General features: G+C 39.0%; 1 protein-coding gene across 11 annotated transcripts in view; it reads left to right on the forward strand.

Annotated features, from left to right (window-relative positions):
- The window catches only part of CNTN4 (contactin 4), a 950,914-nt gene that overhangs the window by 771,352 nt on the left and 161,274 nt on the right, over positions 1-18,288 (forward strand). For all 11 annotated transcript variants that reach the window (XM_036869673.1, XM_036869675.1, XM_036869674.1 and 8 more), the window contains 2 exons: positions 8,241-8,343; positions 11,365-11,549. In XM_036869673.1, coding sequence (XP_036725568.1) covers positions 8,241-8,343; positions 11,365-11,549 — 288 coding nt within the window. The remainder of the gene's footprint in view (positions 1-8,240; positions 8,344-11,364; positions 11,550-18,288) is intronic.

Consider the following 18,288-nt stretch of genomic DNA (forward strand, 5'->3'; position numbering starts at 1 on the left):
AGAGAACTCCAAATTAATGAAAGGTCTAAAGTTTCATCCTTATTGGAATTATTGAATTGAGTTCCAGGAAACACATTTACAGATGGAGGGATTTGAAATGAAAGAGGACAGGAGAGGTGTCCAGCCTAGAATACAGATGACTTGGACATTCATTTGATTATGCATTTAAGCAAGAAATGTTCACTGAGTGCTTGTTGTATACTTGTCACTAGGGATACAAAAGTCTTCTATGTCCTCATAGATAATAGTCTAGTTTAGGAGCCTAATTACAACCTGAGGCAGGAGTGGAGCCAGACTGGGGAGGATGGAGAATTAAAGCAGGATTATTTAAGCTTCAATTGTGGTAAGAGCTACCAAGGAGCAGTGAAGGTGCAGTGAGATTATGCAAACAGTCAAGGTTTGTGTGTAAGGAAGCCTGGCCTGGTCTTGGGAATCAGCTCAAGCTTCCGTAAAGAGTTGGCCAATCTAACAGGAAGGATAAGAATTCCAGGCAATGGATACAGTATTTGTTTAAACCAGGAGCTGGCAAATTTCCTCCTGTAGGCTAGTCTTGCCCGTGGCCTGCTTTTGTAAATAAAGTTTAACATATTTTTCCATAAAAATGTTGAGTATTTTCAGCTAACTCCTAGATTCTCTGTAATTTTTATTGCGATTGTAAATGATATCTTATTTTTAATTACATTCTCTTTTACTTGTAAGTGATTCAGCATTTGGCAAGCTTGCTGAAATCTTATTAGTTCTATAGTTTGTTGATGCTGTTGACTCAAACTTTGCTATCTTCCGCATTTCTTCTAAGCCAGGACTTAGCCAACCCTTAGTTCATGGGCCACCTATAACCCACCACTGTTTTTGTAAATAAAATTTTATTGGAAAGTAGCCATGCTTATTTGTTTACATATTGTCTCTGGATGCTTTCCAGCTACAATGGCAGAGTTGAATCAGAGACTGCATGACTCACAAAACCTAAATAAAATCCTTGCTATCTGTGTCTGTGCAAAAAATAACTTTGCCAATCTCTGACAACAAGATGATATCTTTAAATATTTTAAGACGGTCCATCAAGACTTGTTCTTTGTGGCTCCAAAGACTTGAACTAGGACCACCATGTACAAATTAGGGGGAGAGGGACTTCCCTGGTGGCCCAGTGGTAAAGAATCCACCTTCCAGTGCAGGTGGTACGGGTTCGATCCCTGGTCAGGGAACTAAGATCCCACATGCCACGGGGCAACTAAGCCCATGCCACAACTACTGAGCTCATGCGCCTCAACTAGAGAGCTTGAGTGCCACAAACTACAGAGCCCACGTGCTTTGGAACCCGCATGCCATAACTACAGAGCCCGCGCGCCCTGGAGCCTGTGCGCCACAACTAGAGAAGAGAAAACCCGCACACCACAACTAGAGAGAAGCCCTCATGCAGCAACGAAAGATCCCGCATGCCTCAACAAAGATCCCGCGTGCTCCAACTAAGACCCGATGCAGCTAAAAATAAATAAATACATACATACATACATAAGAAAGAAAAAAAAATTAGAGGGAGAGAGAGTTGTTTAGCTCACAATATGAAGAACTTTTTAGTAGGATCAATATAAAAGTACTTTGTCAAAAAAAGACAAAAGTCGGCTTTCTTTCACCTAAAAGATGGTGGCTTTATAATTAATTGCCCAAACTGGAAACTATTAGCAAATTACTTCAGGACTTGTTGTAAACCAGGACTGTCCCAGGCAAGCATGGACAAATAGTTATTCTACCTTCATAGGAGACACCTTTCTGGAATAGCTCAGGTTATCTCTGCACTTTAACTATTGAGAAGGAAGGAAAGAGATGTAGGTTTGATTGAGGTCAAATAATGGGGTTTGTTTTCACCTCCCACAGGCTTCTGAAGTCACATTAAAACCCCAAGTGTAAGTGAGATACAACCCGCAGGTGTCTTATTCCTCTTTTCCAGCACTGGGGAAGTTCTTATTTGCACAATTAATTATTGCCTCAAACGGGAATTCACTGATTAGGGGCTGGGTAGTGGTGGAGATTCCATGGACAGTCCCCTAGATCCTACAATGTCTCTTTCAACCCAGGGCAAAACAAGCCTTTCTTAAAAGAGTAAAATGGTGAACTCAGCCCAAGAAATGTGTATGACTAATCAGATATTTCCAAATATTTTTAGATAAATGGAATATATATCATATGATTCATTCCTCAAGAAAGGCCATGTGGGAACTTTTCATAGGACAATTTTTGCAGTTTTTCTTCAGTAGAAAATCCCACTCTGTAGAAGTTGGTAAAAGTCCCTTCTGTGGTTTAATTTACAACTGCAGATTCCAGCTAAGGCAGGTGTTGGCAAAATCTTATGGCCCAAAATTCTGCAAACCGGCCTCCTTCTGCCAAGACAGCTGTCTGCAAATTGTAGTTAAACAAGAGTGGTGTGTGGCTGATTTCTCTTTTATATTCTATAATTTGGCAGTTATTCTGTCACATTCTGGTTCTTACAGACATCAGCATCAGCCTTAATAATTTTTCAGGCTTTGAAAGGGAGATAATCATTGCCACAAGGTCGTCTGCAGGATCCAGGCTCTTGATTGGCGTTGTGACTGGTGCGACTCCGCGTTACTAGTCATCTCCCAGTGACTAGCCCATGATGTCTGTTACTCTTCGGTGCAACTTCTTGCTTTGGCTCAACACCTCATGGTTGCTACAGAAGTTCTTAAAGTACAGAAGTATCAGCATCACCTGGGAACTTGTGAGAAATGCACATTCTCAGACTCCATCTCAACTTACTAATTCAGAAACTCAAGCCCTCCAGGTGATTTAAAGTTTAGGAACACTGGTTTTGGAAAGAACACCTAGAAATTTGTAGCATGTCTTCTTTAGGAAATAAACTCAGTTATTCCATAAACAATTAATTGTTGCCTGCATATGCCGCATCACTATGCAAGGCACTGGAAAAGGGTAACTACAAATGTCATGAAGATAATGATCAGGTCTGTGGTATGCACATCGTAACCCCATTGCTATAGTTGGTGTTAAATCAATATTTATTGAATTCATTGGAATGTAAATACACCTAAGCCCCTGACTCCTGAAGACTTTGATGTATGAAATTTTAAGTGATGTAACTTTCACTATTGTTGTCGCAGCCGGTGCTCTCACTCCAATGAATAGAAAACATTGACAATGCATTTTAATGAATTAAGACTTTTTTCACCTTATGTTTAAAATTATAGATATAGGTATCTCTATTTAGAATTGAAAGCAAGAGTTTTCGCTATAGGCAATGTATATATTTCAGTCAGGAGAAAGGAAATATTGCTGAGATTATAAATCCTGGTTGATCCTGACAATATTGTATGCACTTTTACTTCAGCTGTACCTTGGTTGTGTAGACATACCTAGGCCTTTATATCTTTCCACCTTCCTAAATAGTTTGAAGATGGAAAAAGGATTCTGGAGCAATTCCATCAATGGCCTCACCCTTTTTGCCTAATTATTATGTAAATCACCAGAGCAGCTATAGACCAATTAAGTTCAAAAGTGTACAGGTGGTCAGAGGAATGACTTGAAAAATGCGCTCCTCTTTTAAGGGGCGTTTTGTTTCTTAAAAAATTAAAAAAGGCAGGAGCTTTTTAAATTTAATGTAGAAAAAGGCCAAATTAGTTGACATGAAAGAAATAGTCAAATAAAAATATAGCCTGTGCCAGATGTAATCAAATTAAATGGAACGCTTCACAGGTGTTCCAAAAAATGTTCATAATGTAGTTGAAAAAAATGGCTTCCTTCATTTTTTTATGATTTAAATACTAAGACAGTCTTTACATGTAATAAAAATTCTTTAAAGAGCAGTGAAACGCATGCCATTCCATCTCTGATCCCTATCTTTATGTCCTGTAACTATTTCCATAAATACAGTTCAATCTTCATCATTACTGATAACTCTGTTACTCAGTTCCTGTAGCCATAAATATAGATCACTGTGTGTCCACCCAGAAATCACTCCACGTGACCACATAAACAACCTACACAGCTCATTTTAGAGAAGCATGATCTGAAGTGAGTGAACTTGGACAAGAGCCATGATAATACTTAAAAACAACTTCTATGCCCGGGGAGACTTACATGTTTGACTTAATGGCTATTATGTGTCCCAGTATAAAGGGCCACATTTCTACATCTTTTCCTCCCTTTCACAAATTCCTACGTATCACAGTTTTTTCCATATGCCTTGTACTGAGCTAAGATTTGTGAGGAACAGAAAAAAATCAGAAGTACTTCCATTCCTCAAAGAAGTAAAAGTACAACAGAAGAGATGACAAATGTATAAATAGCTATAAAGATGAGAGGAAACAGCAATGTTATTCGGGAGCGCCCAGAAGTTTATTTATAAAATGTTTCATGACAGTTTTTTACTGAGCACCTAGTAAGTGAAGAGACAAAGATAAAAGCAAGCATGAAAAAGATGGACATATTACTTGACATCATGGGGTTTACAGTCTGGATGGAAGACAGAACTAAACACATGAACTAAACATGAGAAGTATACATTGTGATGAAGGCAGAAGTCACAAATAAACAAAATATTTCAGAACTTTGAAATCTTTGAAAGAGATGTTCTTTTAAAAATTGTTCAGTGAGGAGCCAACTGGTAGGCAAGACAAGATGGCAGTTAAGAAGAACATGGCTATGACCCAGCAATCCCACTACTGGGCATATACCCAGAGAAAACCGTAATTCAAAAAGACACATGCACCCCAGTGTTCATTGTGGCACTGTTTACAATAGCCAGGTCATGGAAGCAACCTAAATGCCCATTGACAGACGAATGGATAAAGAAGATGAGGTACATATATACAATGGAATATTACTCGGCCATAAAAAGAAACGAAATTGGGTCATTTGTAGAGACATGGATGGACCTAGAGACTGTTATACAGAGTGAAGTAAGTCAGAAAGAGAAAAACAAATATCGTATATTAACACGTATATGTGGAATCTAGAAAAATGGTACAGGTGAACCAGTTTGCAAGGCAGAAATAGAGACACAGATATAGAGAACAAATGTTTGGACACCAAGGGGGGAAAGCAGCGGGGGTGGTGGTGGTGGGATGAACTGGGAGATTGGGATTGACATGTAGACACTAATATGTATAAAATAGATAACTAATTAACTAGAACCTGCTGTATAAAAAATAAATTAATTAAATTAAATTAAAAAAAAAAAAAAAGAAGGATTTGGATAGAGGGCCTGGTCCAGAAAGAGAGCTATTACCAGAGATAACTACAAAGAGTATGGCCTAGGTGTGGTAGACTGGGGAGAGCTCAGTGGACCTGTTTATTCAAATTCCTCACTCTATCCTATTGTCTCTGCATGGCATAACAAACTTTGTTTACCAAACATTTGCTTTTCCCATATTTCTGTGAGTTGTCTTCCTTCCCTTTGAAGACCCATATCCCTACCCCCTCCTCCTTAGCTCACGATGGCCTATAAGCTTTAACTGCCTGCCTGTCTTTGACCCTCTCATGCCTATGTGAGGCTCCCATATGTACAAAATTAAATTTGTTTTTTCTCCTGTTAATGTCTTAATTAATAAATAAGCCAAAAGAATTTTAGAAAGGTAGAGAAAAAGTTTTTCCTCCCTTACATTCCCAGTTGTATTCCTGGCATCTAGGGCAGTAAAAAAAAGAAAGAAAGAAAGAAGCCAAATGCAAAAGACCACACATTGTATGATTTCATTTATATGTAATGTCCAGAAAAGGCAAATCTATAGACATAGAAAGCAGGTTAGTGGTTGCCCGGGGGCTGGGATTGGTTCTGGAATTAACTGTCAACAGGCATGAGGGATCTTTTTGGGGTGATGGAAATGTTCTAAAACTGGGTTATGGTGATGGTTGCACGACTCAGTCAATTTACAAAATCTTTACATGTTTTTTACAGTAAGTCATGGGAAACAGTGAGAACTGAAGCAAAAGAGATTTGATACTTTCTGGTCATTTAAAGACTGCTGTGGGCTACAGAGTGTAGGGCGTACTAAGGAAAGGGGTACAGGAGGCTGGAGGAGGGGATTTTGAGTCGGGGCCATAATAGGTGGGATTTTAGGATGAGGAGATAATAGCTGAGGGGACCTGGGACACTGAGCAGTGCTATTTCAGTTGCTCAGGACAAGAATATGTGAGACATTTTTGATCCTTGATGTATCTTTCATAGTTGCATTACAGAAACCAGGTTTACATGTAATGTTGATAGAACGAGGGGGTAGGGGAAAACCTGATCATGGCTGAGACAGTCTTGACCCTCCGTATTTTAACCTTATCATCTCATCTCCCTTCCACTCATGATACACTGTAGTGTCGTTTGTCTTGATTTCCCAGGAGGACAAAAGACCTCTTTCTCTCAAGGCAGTTGTTTTTCTAATTAACACTGCTCTCGGAGTACACAGCCGCACACACAGCACTCAGAGGTGTTAACTTGTTCCTGCGCTCGGAGTCATACTACTGATATTTATGGGATGGTGAGTCAGCTGTATGGGTTGTTTGTTAGCAAGTTCAGCAGAAGTGTGTGAATGCGGGCGTTAGCCAGCACTGTCTCTTTATGGTCCTGCTGTGGGGCACATGCTCAAGGGAAGGAAAACCCAAACGTAAGTGCAAGAGGACTCAGAGACTGACCAGAAAGGGGGGAATGGTTTTGTATCTGAACGTGTCAAGCATGGATTTAGTGTACTGGAATTTAGTTCTGGAGTGTTACTCCTGCAGTGGCAAGAGGCCATAGTAAAAGATTAAGATGAGGACTCAGGGACCAGAGTTGCAACCTTGAACACCAGTCTGTTTAACCCCTTCGAGAGTACAGACTTGCTTGTGAAAGGCAGGAACAGACTAGAACTGTGGTTTCCATTTTGCGGGGGTTAAGGTCCTTTCTAGAATGGGTTGCTAGGTATGGGTCCTTTCTGCAGAAAAGTATGCATGCATGAATGCCAAGATTAAGAATACTGAACCAAATTAACTCAAAGGTGTCTTCCAAATCCATTCCTCCCTGTCAGTCTATGAAAGGATAAAAATGAACAACTATGTTCAACTTTGCGCTTTTGATGACATATGTCACAGCAAACCTAGCTAGACTAATGCATCATCTGTCACTTGGGGTTGATTTCTTTTTTTCACATTGAGGAAATCCCATTGCTGCTTCCCAAACTGTGAAGCTGCAGATAAAGAGGGTCACCTCTGCAAAATGAATGGAACTGTTTCTCTTAGTCATTGTACCTGTCCCCATCTGTTCCTTACTTTTAACCTTTCCATCTGAATCCTTCAGTCTCTTTTCCCTCTAACTGTGGGAAGCCTAAAGAAGAGACGAAACGGAGGACCCTATCATGTTTTAGTAAGCTAGATAATTTCAAACTTTATATTGGGACAGTTGACTCAGAGACCACAGGAAAAGCCTAGAAATTGAATAGAAATAAATGTATTAAAACAATTAGAGTAGTAGTAGATAGTGTCAAGAATGTATTGATAAGAAATCATTTATAAGCATTTAGTTATAAAGCATGGACTTAATTTGTTAGGCTGTGCTGCACACAGTACAGTAATTGTACAGTAATTTTCCAGGATATGGGAAAGTGGGAGAATATGACCTTCAAGGTAAGCCTGCCATTGCTGCCATCGGCAAGGTGGGTATAACTTAAAGGTTGTTTTCAGTGGTTGCTTCCTATTGTTCTTTTGTCATTGTTTCAGAATATATTAAAAATATAAGAATTTTGTGTTACCTTGCATATACCAATTTATGACTAATTCAGATTGCCCTTCAAAAGTGAAAGAAAAGTAATTTGTGGTGATAAATTGATTCCTCAGAAATTGTCTTTATATAGACACAATAAAGCATGAACATTTTTTTTAATGTATTTTAAATTTTTTGCAGTATGTTTCCAAAACAATAATTAATATCTTCCTGGTGACTAGGACTTTATAGCCCTTCCTCTTTTTCTTCCATGACTACTTTTAAAAAAAAGTATTTTCAAGAAGCAATGGGGTATGCATGGAGAATTTACTCCTAGGCAGATGGTGTGGTGCTGTGATACAAATTTTTCTCTAGCAGTAACTGGGAGAGAAGCCATGATTCACGGCTGTTAAGAGATAGGAGCCGCTTTAAATGAAGGAATTAATTGCACACACAGTGATGTGTAGGAGCATCCTACGTTAACAGAAAAACACTTGTGTATGTTTTAAAAGAATCTCCAAGACTTAGCTCCTTTGTTTATTCACAGGGGTGATGGGTGAATATGAGCCAAAAATAGAAGTGCAGTTCCCAGAAACGGTCCCGACTGCAAAAGGAACAACAGTGAAGCTGGAATGCTTTGCGTTAGGAAAGTAAGTTCTGGTTTCTCTTCTCCCTTGTCCTCCCTCCAGCTTGGGCAAGTGTAGAATTTTCTTTGCACTCTTCGCCGTGATGGTTTCTGAAGTAACTGAAAAGCAAGCCAAGCCTCTCTCGCTGTGATTCTGTGTGCGCATCTTTGATTTCGCCCTCTCATCATGGAGAGGGGACGTGTCATGGGACGAGAGGGATTAGCCTGCCACGATGGACATGGCCACAAAGGAGAGGAGAATGGGCAATTCTGAAAAAGCGCTTTGTTCTATTACAATGACCTGTAATGTACATGTTGTCTAACCCAGAATGACAGGAAAACAATGGCCTTCATTTGGGGTACAGTGAAGTTGACTGTTCGGAAAAATGTGGACTTTCATTCGGGTCCCAGTTTACGGAATATGCACCAAACTTGTCTTGTACTTCCTTTTAAATTGCCCGTCTCTTCTTTCTACCGTTCTGAAAATTTTATTTTATTGCAGTATAGTTGATTTACAGTACTGTGTTAATTTCTGCTGTACAGCAAAGTGAGTCAGTTTTACATATATATATATTCTTTTTCATATTCTCTTCCATTATGGTTTATTACAGGATATCGGATATAGCTCCCTATGCTGTGCAGTAGGATCGTGTTGTTTATCCATTCTCTATATACTGCTTTGCATCTGCTAATCCCAAGCTCCCAATCCATCCCTCCCCACCTCCCTCCCCCTTGTCAACCACAAGACTGTTCTCTATGTCTGTGAGTCAGTTTCTGTTTCATAGATAAGTTCATTTGTGTCATATTTTAGATTCCACATGTAAGCAATAGCATCTTCTTTCTACTTTGGATTTCAATTTCCTTCTGCTTTGGCTAGAGATTGGTAAGACCTGATATTCTCTAAGAGAGTCTTTATTTTACAGAGTCATCTGAAAATTATTCACAACTTTATTATTCAATCTGTGGAGTCTTCTTAGATAAGCCTACTTGGGAACCAGTTAGATTTTCCGTTACAGTATCTGTCAGAGGGCATAAGAGGGATGAAAAGCAGATCAGTTAAGATTTTGCCAGTAACCCTGCAGGAAAGGTTTGGCATCAGTGATAAAAACTGTCATCTGAAATAAGAAATTTTTGGTCATCTATGTACTTTAATGATACACGTGAATCTCTATGCCCAACCCCACCTATCTGGCTAACCCACTGCTAACTCCTCATCCTTTTCCTGTACCCAAATGTTGGCTAAGGCAGCAGCACTAACTTTTGCTCAACCCCTGTGTCAGCATGTAATCTATATTCACATGATTTTGTGTTTTACAGCAGCCATGGAAGAAAGCTGTTCTTTTTTTTTTTCAATTTTATTTTTAGCTCTAAAGGAAGGATTCTTTTGGTTTTCCTGTTTTCAAGTCATGGCAGTATATGCTGCAGTAGTATCTTTACTTTGGTGCTGCTGAAAAATACAGTGATCATTTTCTATGTCCTGAAAACTTACCCCGTTAAATAAATTATGACATTGCTGTAGGATTGAACACTGTACCAACATTAAAAGTCAAGTTGTAAAACAACATGTGAAACTTAGAAAATGCCCATGGTTTATTACTAAGAGACTAAAAGCAGATTGCCAAACAGTACAAGATGGTCCTGTTTTTTATTGTATATAAATATATATTTATATATATATATTAGGAAACTTAATTCAAAGAAAAGATGAGAGAAGGTAACTGGATAGGCTAGGAATGTGTTTGGTGAACTCTGCAAGGTGACACCTTGAAAAATCTTCTGTGGAGGAAGACAACAAAATTTACTTTGTTTCTACTTCAAAAGGGGTATGAATTACACACTATTCACGCTGCTTGAATGGCACTAGAATGAAAACAAAGGACCCAAATTGGGCTCCTCCAATCTATACAGAAATGTTTGGGTATGCACATCCAGCTGCGGAAACACATCATCATGGCCCACTTAAGAGCAGAAAGACTATCTCTAAGTACAGTTATTTGTAAAGGCACGTATTAAGTGTCTATCTCATCACATGTAAAGACACCCAGAATGTACTTTTGATAGAGCCCTTTCTGCCTTTTGAGTTAGTGTCTGCCTAATGAACTTAAATTCCTCTAAAACAAGTATAGTAGAGTTGATGGCTCTAATTTTTTAAATACCATCTCAGGTTTTCCAGAGAAGATTAGCAAAGTCTTTAGTGTAATTACTTGTCTGTGTGTGCTTTTTGTGAAAAATAAATATGTAAACAATTGTATCCCCTGCTAGGAAGCCGCAATCTTAAAAGCTGTGGTTAGCTCACTAAACCATTGATTTGCATGCAGATTCAGTGATGCCCTTGCAATTTAAGATGCGTTCTAACAGTTTTGGCTGGAGGATGATAGATGTCTTGAGAGTACTTAAAGACCCCACAGATTGTTTCTTTCCTTATCTCACTACTTAAGTAAAGTTTCCTGAAACCACCCTCCTAATGGACTTCTACAAGTTGATAAGGTCCCACAGAGAGTGTCCCAAGGGGCAGCAAGTAGAAGCTGCCAGTTTCTTATCCCCTGAGCCTTGAAACTGACACCACATCACTTCTGCTTTATTTCAATAGTCCAGGTAGCCAAAGAACCCACCAGGTTCAAGGAGAGGGGGGCCTGGACCTCATCTTAGTGGAAGGCATCTTTAATTCTCCACATCTGTGCATGGACATTTTTATTTTCATATTTATGATTTTAAAAGAAACAGATGCACTAGAAAAAATAGAACAAGCATATAAAAATCTGTTTTTATTTCATTGGTAATATTGCATACGATATAGATTAACTCATTTAAGGTTAAGAAAGGTTATTTGATTTTAAGGAAAACACTAAGTATATAATAATACTGGAGATGTGGATATCACTAAAATCATCATAGTGATACGTAAATAAATGACATTTGGGGAACACTGTCTAGTGCAAGCTTATAATGCTTAGAAACAAGAAGGAAGGGGTTGTAAGGAGCATAGGTTCAAATAAAAGAAACAGTCTCTCTAACTTGATTCACTCCCATTTTTTCTTGCTATCAGTCCAGTACCAACTATTATCTGGAGAAGAGCTGATGGAAAGCCGATAGCAAGGAAAGCCAGAAGACACAAGTCGAATGGAATTCTTGAAATCCCTAATTTTCAGCAGGAGGATGCTGGTTGGTACGAATGTGTGGCTGAAAATTCAAGAGGGAAAAACATAGCAAGGGGACAGCTGACTTTCTTTGGTAAGACTGTGATTCCAGTTTATCATTTGTTGACCTTCCTGGTATTAACATTATAAGCTGGGAGGTTTGCATTCAGGTTTTTTCAGAAGGATTGTTCAAAATAGGATTGTGTAAAACCCTTGGTTTGCTGCTTAATTAGCATGCCCTGGGTGATTCTGGGTAGCGAGAGTGAGGATGGGGGGCAGGGATGGAAGATATATGCTGATACGTTTGGCGGATAGAAATTAGTGTGAACACACTTGCAAAGGACCTATTTTCTCTCCTGCCATCAAGCTGTAAAACTGACACAGGAAACATTGTGTTATTCCTGCTCCAGTTTTTGGTTTTTTTTTTAAAGCTCTCTGCTTTTCTTCGTTCGAATTTTGATTTGGAGTTCGTGTTAATCCTTTGTAATTGCTCCTATTTGGTAGTGATTTAATATGGTATCATGAACATTTCAAAATGCACATTGTCCAAATTTAGTTCTTACCAGCGTGGAGCATGACAAATCTCTCTCACCCCAAAGACCTTTTCTGCGCAGCTGCTCCTATTCCAATCGAATCATCGGCATTGATCCAAACATAATATAAATGTAAAACCTCTAGCAAGTGGTCATCAATTGAGCCTATCTTGGAAACCCTGTTAGGGTATTGATTTGAAATCCAGAAAGGGATTTCATTGGATAGGCATTTTGAAAGCAAATTGAGTTCTCCCAAATTGGAACATGCCTGAATCCCATCTGTCTGGGGTATTGAAAATAAATATTATAGATTGATAAGTATTCAAGAATGGCTTAAATAAACAACAGTGTATGTTAAAAGGATGAGAGCAGTTCTTTAGGCAGGGGCAAGTTGTAGCAAAGGCTTTAAACCTTCCTATTTCTTGCAGTAACTAATACCACGGAAGTCTATTTATTTCATCAGTTCTTCTTCCAGAACGTTTTGGTTTTAAGATATGGGGAAAGAATTTTGTTCAGTGATCATGCAGGATTTTCTAGAAGCATGATTAGAAACTGGGTGGAGATTTTGAATATCAGCTAGCCTTCAGCAACCTCCCCCATCTGACCCTCAGCATTTTGGACTCATACTTCTGACATTGACCAGTTGGTGGAAGAACACACATGATTTTACCAAGTGCTTCACGTGATGACTTCAGCACCCGTTGTTTGAATAAATATGCACTCTTTTTTCATCACCCATCTTCCTTCAACAATAAAGGACCAACTCTACTCATGCCAGATGACAGACTTGATGCTTGATCTTTGCTCTTTCATAAACTGTCATGGTTGATACCTTATTTAATTGGTTGAAAAGCAAAAGACATCACAGTTCATTGGCTGGAAAAACATAAGACTGAAGGTTACAGATTTGTTCAGTGAGGTGCACTTGCCGTCTTTTTTAAGTGTTTAGGATACATTCTTCTCTCCAGTGTAATAATTATTTCTCCTGTATCAGGTAGGAACAACCTGAAAATATTCAGGTAAATGGCCTTTTTTTTTTTTTTAATTAGTTGGTTAGATATTTCCATCCAGTGGCAGTGGTTCCTAAGTGTTACTTGTGTTGCTCAAATAATTGATTGAAGTCATTTTTCACTTTCATGATTTTCTTTGAAGTGAGATATCTGTTTTCAGTATGTTAAAAAGGTGTGAAATAGTCTGCTACCAGGAGTTGACATAGTTCTTTCTAGTACGTCAGAGGTTTCCTGCACCAGAAATAGAAGAGTCCATTGTTACTGTTGTGGAGAATCAGCCTTGTCACTGGCCTTCAGCCTTGTATAGTGAAAGGTTTTCTCAGGGGTCCTGCCTGGAGATGAAAATCAGGTCCTAACAGTGTTTCCCTTTTAAATGAACTTGTCTGCATCCGTGCATGGAGAAAAAGCAGAATGAAATTTGCCTACTTTCTGAAGATAACTCAGCTTTTTCCTCAGTTGTCAACCACCCTTGGTGTTAGTTAGAAGCTTGTCTAATAAGTTGACTTTCATGGTGCTGGGCTTTTGCATCTATGTTTATTCTTTTGTTTTTCCTCAACTAGCGTATCAGCGACACAGAAATTATCAAATTGTTTTCATTGTCACAGGAGAGCTTAATTATACAAAAGTGCTTGGCTGTCATTTTTTTTTCTTTCTTTTTATATATTTTTTCTGGTCTCTAGTGGGTTTGTCCAGTGCTGTGTTTCTGATATCCAGCTGCCTAGATCTCCAAGTTAAATGAGTTATTATCATTAAAGTCACCATATATTTCACAAAAGAGGAGAAAGTAGCCCCAGTCACTTATCCATGAACGTTCTGTCTTTGTTAACAAGAAAATTTCTTACAACATTAAGATGTGCTGTGATAGGGGATTATAAACCATGGGTTTCAGCTTAGAAACCTGCTTTTCCTTTTTGGTTCCAAGTTGCTGCATCCCATTCATCAACTCTTCACTTCAACAACCACGGACAGGTGTGCTCACTTCTGTTCTGGCCTGACAAAATGGCAATTTTTCTGATCCTGCCCTAAACCTTTTCACCTTCCTCCAAAGGCCTGCTGGGCATGGTTCCATTGCTCCTACGTTCCTTGTATCAGGATGATAGAAGCCCCTGTTCCTGGTTGGTGTGTTTCCACTGTGGCTGTCTCTTTAGGTTAGCATGTGCTACTCGTGGTTGCGATATGGGAAGAACTGAAACTAGTTCAGACATAAAACATTTTTACCCATCTCCATTTTCCCAATTTATTTTTGCCATGACCTATACTTGTCTGTGTGGTCTAATTTTAATCTGCTCTTTCAGATATTTTTGAGCATACAAAACTTCCTAAAAATAGATCTGTTATATATTCAGGGTTAAAATACTACAGATATTTGTTACTTAAAGGTTGACATTTTCCAAAATGACTTTAATATATTATTAATTTGTTCAAAAGAAATTTTTATTGCCTACCATATGGCAGGCAATGTTGGGCACTTAGGGTTGTAAGACAAATCCCTGCCTTCAAGGAGCTTGTCTTTTACTAGAAGCTGACGGGCAATTTACTATTAAGCAAATAAATGAACTAGAAAATTTCATAGTGTGGTAAGAGTTGTGAAGAAAATGAGTAGGATGATATGATAGCAAATAACTAGGAGCAGAAGAAAGGCTTCATAAGATAAGGTAGTCAGGGAAGACTTGTCTGAGATTTGACTTTGGAGCTGAAACCTAAAGGATGAAAAAGAGCCAGGCTTTCAAGGAGTGGTACATTCCAGGCAGAAGGTAAGGAAGTACAACGGCCCTGAGACAGGAAACTACTTAACATTGCAATTAACACTGCATTGTGAGATGTATCAAGGAAGCTAGTGTAACTTAGTCATAGTGAGAAAGGGCAAAAGGTTTGGAAACATAGGAGGGTGACACATTATGCAGTACCTTGTAAGCCAGCCACAGAGTTTGGGATTTATTCTGATCATAACGGGAAACCAGTGGAGGATTTTAAGCAGGGGAATGACTCAATCACATTCATGCTTTTAAAAGACCACTCTGGTTGTTTTGTGGTGATTAGATTATAGGGAACCAAGAGTAAAAGCAGGACAACCGGTCAAGGAGCCAACCAGGTGAGAGAGGTTGGTGGCTAGGACTCAAAGAAGTAAAATAAATGGAGGCTTGACATATATTTTGGAGTTAGAATGAATAAGACACTCCCAAGTCATTCCTACACTTAGACATTTTATAGATAAGGAAGTTGATACCAAAAGAGAAAATGTTACTGATTGAAGTTACATGGTTAAGTAGAGCTAGATTCCAAATGCTATGCCTGTTCCTTCATGCTAGAGGTTCTCAAACTTCAGTGTGCTTTAGAGGAATCTGAAAAGTTTATTAAAATACAGAATACTGCGTTCTATCCCCAGAAGTTCTGATTCTGTAGAACTAGGGTGGGACCTGAGAATTTGTATTTCTGTTAAGTTCCCTGGTCATGCTTATACAGCTTGTCTGGAGTCCACAGTGTAAGAACCATTGCTCTCGTGCTAGGCTGTTTTCAAGTGGTAGAGTGAATCCTAAGATTAAATTACATGCAAGCAAAGGTGTTCCTGCTTCCCATGAAAGCTAGCAGCTTGCTGTCACATCAAGCATTATGGCCAATCTACATAGGCAAAGTAGGAGGGTGCTAAAGTAATTATCTTTGAATAAAGGAAAGGGAAGTATAAAATGGATTTAATTCACTTGATAATTATTCATCTTTCCACCTCATTATGTCTGTATAGTCACTTCCTTTTTGCACAAATAGACCAATAGAGTAACATCATTTACAAGAATGAAGCATGAACTAAAGGAACCTGATATTTAATGCCTTTTGTTCAGTTTCTCCTATATGTAACGGGTGTTAAGAGAGTAAAATCATCTTCACCATGAGGAAATAGGGAATATAATATTTGAGCGGTGAACAGGCTGTTGTTCATAGAATCCTATAATGTTTGAGCTGGAAGGATCTACTGGGGCCAACTCATTGATTTTTATTTTTAATTTATTTTATTTTATTTTTATTTTTGGCTGTGTTGGGTCTTCGTTGCTGTGCGCGGGCTTTCTCTAGTTGCGGTGAGCGGGAGCTACTCTTGGTTGCGGTGAGCGGGCTTCTCATTGCAGTGGCTTCTCTTGTTGCGGAGCACAGGCTCTAGGTGCGCGGGCTTCAGTAGTTGTGGGGTGAGGGCTCAGTAGTTGTGGCTTGCGGGCTCTAGAGCGCAGGCTCAGTAGTAGTGGCGCACGGGCTTAGCTGCTCCACAGCATGTGAGATCTTCCCGGACCAGGGCTTGAACCCGTGTCCCTTGCATTGGCAGGCGGATTCTTAACCATTGTGCCACCAGGGAAGCCCTTCTCTTTGATTTTTATAAGTTAAAAAAAAAGAAAAAGAAAAAGAAAAAAAGGCCCAGAGACATAAAATAACTTACCCAAGGTGATAGAATGAGCGAGAATCAGAGCTATGACTAGACCTGCTCTTTCTGTGTTCCTTTTCCTGCCAATAAGACATTTTAATAAAATAGGTAAAGGGGAAAAAAAATTCATCAATCATCCAGATACTTTTTCTGCTTATTTTCCACAACCAAAGTCATAAATTAAAACATCCAGTTGAACAGTTGACTTATTCACTTCCTATTTTCCAAGGTGATCACCTGATTATTGAGTCCAAAAGAGCTCTTTTTTATTTTCCTCTCCAACTTACATCTATGGCTATATGTCTAGACCTTGTGGGCCATGGTCCTTTGGCTCTAAAGGCAAAACTGTAGCCATGATGACACTGCACCTGGTGTTGGATTATCTGTAAGGTCAGAATACAGAAGCATTGTGTAGCATCTCATACTAATTTCCCCACAGATGTGCTATGTATATGTGATCACCAGATCAGTTCACACACTGAACTATTCAGCCCCACAAAGTGGCTTAAAAGATAGAGTGACCAAAAAATGAACACAGCAGATAAGGTAATTTTGCAGTAAAGCCGTAGTCTGCTTAATTGTCCTAGACAGAACTGATATCGAGACCCTCAGTATCCTTGAGTGTCGCTTCAGATAGTCAGCAATTTTTGTTTCCTTCACTTCAGCTGGTAGTTCCAGTTAAGTGGGTTGGTGCAGTTTTTCAAGGGGTGCACATTGAAACATCTTGTAAATAGTGGTCGGTGGGAAGTAATACAGGAGTAGGGTTACAGGGTCCTTACCCCATGAGAAACTTCAGACCAGGGAAGAAAAAGTCACATCAAAGACAATGTATTGAAATGCAGTTCCATTCCCTTACTCTGTTGTCACTGAAGGCAGATGTAACTGTTACAATTTTTATCTATCAAGGAATATTGTTTAAATTTACTTGTAGCAAGTTTTGCATACATGGATTCACTTATCTGAAAGTTTCCGTGCTTCTCTAAAGCTGGAGTCCTCAAATTTTGGCTTTCAGGTCCCCTTTTCACTCTGAAAGATTATTGTGTACTCCAAAAAACTTTTGCTTATGTGGGTTATTTCTACCAATATATAGCATATTAGAAATTAATCCCGAGAATTTGAGTACTTTATTTTAAAATGACAACAGTATAATCAGTGCATATTAACATAATTAACATATTTTAAGAAAACTGTATTTTTCCAAACAAAAAAGAGGGATGTTGTTTTGGTTTTTGCAAATATCTTTAATGTCTGTCTTAGCAGAAAAAACTAGATTCTGGTACGTGCTTCTGTGTTTAATCTGTCATGATTGTTGTTTTGGTTGAAGGGTACGAAGAAAATCTGATCTCACACAGATGTGTAGGTGGAAAGAAAGGCTCTCATGGAGTCGCTGAAAGAGACTTGGGGAACCCCAGTGGTCCTGAGACCACACTTTGAGAACCATGGGTCCAAAAGAATACTCCCTTCTCCATTGACAGTAGGGGCATAGTTTGAGAGCCTGTCAGGAGAGCACGGACGTTGAAGCCAAGCAAGGCCTGTGTACCAGTCCTAACTGAGCCACTTTCTGAATCTGGACTTTAATGTCTCTGGACCTCATCTGTAAAATGGGGATAATGACACTTAACTTGCAGGTTATTATGAGGTCGAGAAATAACACATATAAAGTGATGCTGATTGAGATATTATGTAAATACTTTAGTGTCTGTGATTGGTAGTACTTTGCTCAGAAGGTGAATAGGGGATGGAGAAAGGAATGTATTTAACCCAATAAGAGCACATTCAGAGAAACAGTAGGCAGTGACTGAGTTGAGGATTAAAAAGAAACATAAAGAAATTAGTCTGTGTTAAACTAGATAATAACTTGGTTTGTTTGGGTGGCAGTGGGCT

The sequence above is a fragment of the Balaenoptera musculus genome, chromosome 11, assembly GCF_009873245.2.
Source record: "Balaenoptera musculus isolate JJ_BM4_2016_0621 chromosome 11, mBalMus1.pri.v3, whole genome shotgun sequence".
Lineage (NCBI taxonomy): Eukaryota > Metazoa > Chordata > Mammalia > Artiodactyla > Balaenopteridae > Balaenoptera > Balaenoptera musculus.